General features: G+C 43.4%; 1 protein-coding gene across 1 annotated transcript; it reads right to left on the minus strand.

Moving 5' to 3' along the window:
* Positions 1-5,344: 5,344 nt before the first annotated feature.
* On the minus strand, positions 5,345-8,077 carry LOC147612876 (uncharacterized). Its single transcript, XM_086782143.1, has one exon. The coding sequence runs from the start codon at positions 7,762-7,764 to the stop codon at positions 5,767-5,769; it is 1,998 nt and encodes a 665-aa protein (XP_086638269.1). The 5' UTR covers positions 7,765-8,077; the 3' UTR covers positions 5,345-5,766.
* Positions 8,078-8,430: the final 353 nt, after the last annotated feature.

Raw genomic sequence — 8,430 nt, forward strand, 5'->3', positions numbered from 1 at the left:
GCAAGTAGCTTTCTCAACCAAGCTACCTCACATGCTACCATAGTAGCACCTCTGTACTCCGCCGCTGTACTCAATAGAGCAACCGTAGGCTGCTTCTTGCTGCTCCAAGTCACAGCAGCATTCCCCAAAGAAAACATGAAGCCACTAGTAGATCTTCTATCTGAGATACTACCAGCCCAATCAGCATCTGTGTACCCATGTACACATATCTCTGTCCCAGTTTCATAAAATAGTCCACAATGCAAAGTGGACCTCACATACCTCAATATGCGTCTCAATGCATCCAAATGCGGCTTCTGAGGAACTTGCATAAACTGACTCACCAACCCAACAGCATAGCTCAAATCTGGCCTGGTGATCGTCATGTAGATCAAGCTTCCTACTATGCGCCTATACATAGTAGGATCCTCCAAAATCTCTCCTGAATCTGCACTCAACTTGCCATTGTGATCCAATGGCACTGAGATAGGCTTACAACCTGTCATACCATACTTGGACAACATGTCCAAGCCATACTGTCTCTGAAGTAATCCAATACCATGTGGTGACCTAATCACCTCAATGCCCAAGAAATATCTGAGCTCCCCCAGATCCTTCATCTCAAACTTCTGTCTAAACAAGATCTTTACATCAAAGATCTCTGCATCATGGTCCCCTGTAATGATCAGGTCATCTACATAGATAACAACAAGCACAACCCCTCTATCATTGTGTCTCACATACAGCGAGAAATCTGCATTGGCTACATGAAAGCCAATAGTGACAAGATATTCAGAAATCTTGTCAGACCATGCTCTTGGTGCTTGTTTTAAGCCATACAAGGCCTTCTTCAACCTGCAAACATGCTCGGGGTGACTCACATCCTCATAACTAGGTGGCTGCAACATATACACCTCTTCCTGCAAATCCTCATGCAAGAATGCATTCTTTACATCCATCTGATGTAAAGACCATTGCTTTGACGCAGCCACTGCTATCAAACCTCTCACTGTTGCCATCTTGGCAACTGGGCTGAAAGTTTCCTCATAATCAATGCCATATGTCTGCGCATATCCTTTGGCTACCAATCTAGCCTTGTGAAACTCGTAGGGAAAGAGCTGAGAGAAAGGAGACATGAAGTGTTAACCCACTCCAATCACGAGGAAAACAACCTGAGCCTGTATCCCTTTTGCTCAAGGGAATACCCAATAAACACACATTTTTCAGCTTTTGGATCCAGCTTAGTTCTCAGCTCATCTGGCACATGCACATATGCAATGCATCCAAAGACTTTCAGATGAGACAAATCAAGTTTTCTGCACCAGTAAAACTCTCCTCTCGAGTTACATCATGTATGGCTATAGTTGGAGTCCTGCTCATGATATAAACTGTTGTAGAAACATTCTCAATCCAATAGCTATGCGGCATATTCTTCTCTCCCATCAATGCTCACGCAATCTCAGCAATGTGCCTGTTTTTCCACTCAGCAACTCCATTTTGCTGCGGAGTGTATCTGCATGTAAACTGTCTCCGAATACCATTCTTCTTCAAAAATTCAGAGAACTCATTGGAGAAGTACTCTCCCCCTCCATCTGACCTTAGGCACTTTACATATTTCCCTGTTTGCTTTTCAACCATAACCCTGAAATTCTGAAAATGAGTGAACACCTCACCCTTCTCCTTCATGAAGTATACCCACACTTTCCTTGTGTGGTCATCAATAAATGTCACATAATACCTGCAGCCTCCCATAGACATGGTCTTCGTAGGACCCCATACATCTGAATGCACAACATCTAGTGCATTTCTGCTCACATTTTTGTCACGTGAAAATACATGCTTTGTTTGCTTTCCAAATTGGCATGCTTCACATATTTTCTGCATACCTTCCACTTTAAACTTTGGCAGCCCTATCACAATTCCTTTAGTCTGCATAGACTTCATTCTCTGCACATTCACATATCCAATTCTTTTATGCCAAATGTCTGTGTCTACAACAATTCCTGAACCATTTGCAAACATCGCAGCACTCACTTCAGGCATGTTTACATTCAATGTAAACATTCTGCCCACTCTGTTGTCTTTTGCAACCAACCTACACTTGTCTTTAAAGTCTTCAACAACATAACAACCATCAGGGTTAAACCGAACCTGCAAACCCTGCTCAATCATCTGGCTAACTGAAACCAGATTCTTTGTTATGTTCGGAACATGAAGTACATCTGCAAGGTACTTCACTTTGCCATCCTGCATAAACAATGGCACATCTCCAACATGGGCAATTGGATGAGCAGTGTTATCCCCTATTTTCACAAAACCTGGTCTTTCAAGGTTTTTCATCTCCTTGAACCACTCCCCATAACTTGTCATGTGGTTCGAAGCACCTGAATCAACATACCATACATCATCTTTATGTGCTGCTTCAACATTTTCAGACATGGCATTATCGGCATGCTGCATAACAAACAACCTTTCATTATCCTCATTGTTTCTGCTCGAGGATGCATAGTTGTTTTGCTGCAATTTTCCATTTTGCATGTCAGCCTACTTCTTATAACAATCTGCCTGCACATGTCCAGGCTTACCACAATAAAAGCATCCACATGTATCATTATACTACCTTTGCCAATTTCCACGACCTCTTTGACTCCCCCTGCCTCTGAATTGGCCTCTTCCACCTGCGTGTTGTTGTTGTTTGTGAATTCTGGGACTATTGTTGTTGCTGCTGTTGGCCATAATTCTGATTACCTGTTCGGCCACCTCCTTGGCCACGTCCACGGCCTCCTCTACCTCGTCCTCTTCCTGAACTTGTGTAGAAGACCTGTTGCTCTCTGTTTTTGCTTTCTGAAAAATGGAGGTCCTAACACGCTCGAAATGCGTATTTGGCTCAAAAAATTGTTGTCCAATAGGACAATATAGTTGTCCTATAGCTTTACTCCCGCGAAGAAATCTCCTCAATCAGAGATCGTTTGCCGGTGCCTCCCGTAGAGCTCGCGACAAGGGTGTAGTCACCAACACAAATAGGGAAGAGTAGTTGAAGCTCTTACCCTCATACCGCTTCCTGTGCTTCTCTTGTTTGTAGCTCAGTCCCCCTTAGCATGAACCAGGCTCTGGTACCATGAAAAGATGCAGGGGAGAAGAGAGCTTGAGCTCTTGCAAAGCACACACACACTCACAAAACCCTAAAAGAGAACACACAAGGTAAGAGACTGAAAATCTTCTTCTTCTTCACACAACACTCAACACACCATATATAAAGATAAGAGTACACACAATATGAAAGGTACTCAACCAAATACATACTAGGGTTCTCTATAGTGTGAACCCAACTAAATGAGCTGGCGCTATAACTATGCCAGTCTCTAGAATGGCTGTCACACAGCCTGTCATCCCAGTGCCGCATGTCACCCATGATCTCACCAACCATGCCAGTGGTGTAAGCGTGGGACCTATCCCCCAGGCGGGTCATCAGTGTCCACCGCCTCACTAGATGAGCTCGATATCTCAACAGTTGCCATTCTCCATACAAGGACATTCACTCCTCTCTACTCTCACACTCAAGAATACAAGCATGAAGAAAGGAACATGCACCAAGAATGTAGCTCTCTCTCCTCACAAGTCTCTTTCTCTCATACCATAGACAATCAAGAAATCAAGGAGATAAGACTAGACTCAATCCGTACAAAGGGGGATTGTGTCTTGCATTATGCGAATAATGTTATTTATATAACTAGCCCTTATTCACACCTGGACGCCCAAAACTTAATGAAAGATGAACTAAATGCTTACAAGTTATAGTCTTGTAGCATAGCTAGCTATTATCATAATTACTATGTTTAGAGTGCCATTTTCATGATACTTATTATGCTATCTCTTGTATATGTAATGGAGAGATGCTATCTCTCATATGTAATGGAGATACAAGGATCTCCAAAATTTGGGATCGATCACGTGCTCAAAGGTGTTATGCATGTACAAGGGAAGAGAGTGGAGGTGATGATAATAATATATAATGCCATTGTTGGAGGGCCCTTTATTGTACTCTCTTGTATTATGTAATGGAGTTGGGAGATATAAGATGGAGTCTACTATAGAACCCGCCACATCATGGTCATGTGGCATAGGATCGGCCTCAATCTTTGGTTGGCCATCCACGTGAGCTAGATGGTTAGTGAAAAAATCAAATGAAGAATATCTCTTGGTTAATGGTGGTGTTCACCTAAATGAGTACACTCCTTGCATGAGAGAGGAAGAAGTGAAGAGAAAAGAGATGATGCAAGGGTCAGTTCGAGAACATGCACTAAGCCAATCCTAATGAGGGTAATCTCCTCGATGTGAAGCCGCTAGGGACTCACTCCACCACCACTTGTGTCACTAGAGTGGAGCTTTCGTTAAGCTACGTAAGGAGAAATGAGAGGAGGAGATATGGAGAGCTTAACTCCTATCTCAATGCCTCGGTGTGTGAAAGAGTGAAAGAGAAAGAGAGCCAGAAGAAGGAGAAGAGGCAAGCCAAGGGAGAATCACCACAATAAGCACATACAATCAAGCAAGCAAGCATGCATCCACACAAGCTCACCACCATAGCCACAAGAGAGAGAGAGAGAGAGAGAGAGAGAGAGGAAGAATCAATTATGATAATAAAATTGTATCCTTTTCGTATTTCATAAATCACTTATATACATGAGCTCTCTTTTTACAATGGCCGACTGCCCATTTAACAATTGGGGGCCAAAAAGAGTTTTATGGAGTTTAGTATACAAAACTAGTCACTTATATATAAGTCATTTTTTTACAATAAGCAATACATAATCATGCCCTTGCAATAGTTTACTTTTGAGCTCTCCTTCTTTTCTCTTCTTACTTGCTTGTATGCTTTTGAATCTTGCTTGCTTGATGGATGCATACTAGATAGATTTGAGTTGGGATTTTCTACTTACATTAGCTGCTGTTTCTTTTCATATCTTTCGTGAGAGAAAACCATTGTGAAAAACCATTTCTTCTTGTCTCCATGTAGGCATTGAAAGCTCTCCCTTCACCCCTTTGGCAAGAAGCATTTTGGTGTGTGTGACAGACAAGTTAGCGCACCCACAATGGAAAGTTGCATTTGCGGTCCAAAGGCAGCACTAAACCAACTTTCACACATTGACCCATAGATATTCAGTGCAAGAAGGGCCCACAAGAGTTCACATAATCTCATGCATACTCCCAAATCTGATGTAAACAGCTACAAATCAGTACGTACCCTAAACAAACAGCTGCAAGACTTGTTCATGGACGCTATACAACTGCATACAAGAGCAGAATCACACTTGATATGTGAGCTAAGCAAGCCCCAAAACTTCTTCATAAAAAAAACTTTGCAAAGTTTATTTGAACCTCACAATAAACTAAAACTGCTATTATCTTCAAAAACACAAACCTGCATGCATTTCACCAAGCAAAGGTAAGAGCAGGACAATCAAATTGCTTTTGCCACCAACTGGCTCCTCACTTAATTGAAACATTCTGGACTGCAACTTTACCAGAATCCCCCAGCACACAGACTCCTTTCCTAAGCTAAATGCTGTAAGACTAGTCTCATGGACACAGCTGCTCCATTTAAAGCATCTCCTGTAGACACAGAAGCCGTTGCTTCACAAGGACCACCAGACCCAAGCTCTACTGAATAACAAACAAAAAGTTCAGCAGAGGGGCACTTCCAATGGTTCGTAAACCAAGAACAGGCTGCCCAAATGTGAGCCCCAAACACGTCCGCTTTCATTTTTAAAAAATACTTGGGCAAGCCTCCTATGAGTTTACATGGGCCTCTGAACTACCTCCAGTAGAACTCGTGATAAAATCAAGGCTATCCATTTCGCCCACACCGTCCCGATCCCTGAACCAAATCTTGGATAGTTCCTGGTCTTCAGGATGTGGTTTCACAAAATTATTATAAAACTGAATATTAGAAGGTGAAACCAATTGCTTAAGAGTCAATGCATCTGTAAGCAGGCCTTTTGACTTCATGTACGCGAGCACTCTCTGACGCCTGAGAACACGCTTTTTCAAACCAAAAGACAGATATTCTGGCACTGTCAATACATTCTGGATTGGTATACCCAGCGTTTTGGTGAGATTTTCTATCTTCACAGTAAGAGCCTGCTCACTGTAGCCTAAAATCCCAGGTTCTTTGTCCAGCACCTCCTTAGCTTCTGCAGCTGATAGGCCGTGTTCCACTAAACAATCCTCACACTTCTTCCTGTGATCTGCACCCCGAGAGTAAAGTTTTATAAAAGCTGTGACCTTATTCTTCTCAGAATAGTCGGTTTCTTTCAAGCCTTTGACAAGCGTGGAGATATCCCCTCCTAACTTGTAAGCAAACAGAGATGGCCGGTAAAGCACAACTTTCTTGATGCCTTCTTCAGTCAAGCCAAGGGTTCGCAGCTCAGCAACCGCTGGCTTGATCTTGTTTTCCACACTGGCACTGAATATATTCGGATACCTTGAGATGACTTTACCGAATTCAGCCTCATCAAAACCTAGACTCTTGAAATACTCTAACCTTGCCATCAGATTGTCTTCCAAGCTGTAAAAAAGAAAGTTGGGACATCTGTTTATAACTTTGGCAATCAGTTCCCTGGATACACCTAGATCCTTCAAGAATTGGACATTGCACTTGAGCTTCTTCTCCACATCTGTTAACACCAGGCGGAAATGTTTCTGTAGTATGCGATTGAGCCTATCAACTGTAAAGTCGTAGCTTTTGAGGTATTGCACCACTGCCTTGGCACAGCCCTTGGAATACTCATGGACACGTCGTGGGTTGTCACATACTGCTTTTCTGATGATAACATCCTTTGAAGAACAGGCACTGAGGTCCTCATCAAGTGAAGCAATGTTGTTCACAACCTCTGGTTTGAGAATCAGGGGATATCTCTGTATCAAGCCCAGGACCTCCTCCTCAGGGATCATGAGGCCCTTGAGACTAAGAAACCCTGCCTCGATCTCATCACTCGTGTAGGACAGGACCCCAGAATCCTTCTTTATCATGCCCCCTATGTTGCTCCTGGAAATACCTAGCTTCTGAATCGTTCTGATAACAAAAAGAAGAGACTGCACGTCTACAGTCTCTGCAGATGGTTTTATGAGAAGGTCTTGGAGGTGTTCGGATGTGATATCAACACTCTCAAGGACTGGTTCGAGCGCATTGATGCCAGTAGTGCTGAGGAATGCTTGCACCTGCTTACGAAAGTTGGTCTCAGGTCCAACCTGTTGTGCAGACTCAGCCTTGCCCTGCTGCTGCTTTTTCATGGTCTTGGAGTCAGGTTCATCCTCAGCCAGCTGCACTGTTTCCTCGCTCTTCTGCTTGGTGAGATCTATCAGGCGTTTCAAAAATGAAGGAGTGTGCTCGACCACAGCAGCTGCGTCAGAGAGGTACACTTTGTGGACTGTCTGGAGGTAGTCTTGGAGCGCTGAGGCAGCCGCCTGTATGTCACCATCTTCATAGACATGTTGTTCACATGCATCAGCCATGGACAGGGCTTGTGCTTGCAGTGATCTGACAGGAAGAGAAAACTGCAGGCCGAAAGGACAGACATATCCTGCATCTGCTGGAGAATGCACTCTGCTACAGTCTCTCCGAGGAGCACAAGAAAGCAGGTGTCTCAGGTTCCACTCTGCGGAAGGCTTCGGAAGGCTAGGGTTGCAAGCTTCCCCTGCCATCGGAGAGTGTTTTTCAAGAAGAAAGGCCTTGACGACACTGCCCCTGCGGCCCAGCCGTTTGAGCACCATGGCCCCCATCCCCATCCCAAACCAGGCAAACACAGGAACGCCCTTTCTGCAGCAGCAGCGGCGGCAGAGCTCCTATTCCACCATTTCTAGGGTTCTTGCCTTCTTTCTTTGGTAACAATCTGATTTAACCACTTCAGGGCTCACATGCTAACAGAAAATTGAAAAAGCTGTTAAGTAACATACCAGAGACCAGCTGCGGAGACACGGCTGGAGGCCTGCTGCACACTGTTCTCAGCCCTAAACCTTAGCATCACTTCGTGCTGAAGTCCTTATTTAAAACATTTTGTCATTTCATTGAAATAATCTATCTATCTATTAACCAGAGGGAGAGGAGAGAAAACAGAAATCTTAGATTTCAAAAAAATAAGAGGAAAAACCACATCCACATCCACATCCACATTCACATCCATACATCCATTTTCACAGTCAGATCCACATCCATACATCCATTTCCACATCGACATTCACATCTACATCCATACATCCACATTCACATCTATATCCATATATCCATTTTCACATACATCCATTCAGATCTACATCCATACATCCACATTCACATCTACATCCATACATCCATTTTCATATCCACATTCATACATCCACATCCACATCCATACACTCATATCTATATCTATATCTATACATCCATTTTCACATCCACATTCATACATCCACATC

This window comes from Cibotium barometz, chromosome 44 (assembly GCF_041138505.1).
Source record: "Cibotium barometz isolate CiBa-2024 chromosome 44, ASM4113850v1, whole genome shotgun sequence".
Classification (NCBI taxonomy): Eukaryota; Viridiplantae; Streptophyta; class Polypodiopsida; order Cyatheales; family Cibotiaceae; genus Cibotium; species Cibotium barometz.

Coding starts and splice junctions, on each gene's coding strand:
- LOC147612876 (XM_086782143.1), bottom strand. CDS start 7,764: ATGGGGATGGGGGCCATGGTGCTCAAACGGCTGGGCCGCAGGGGCAGT.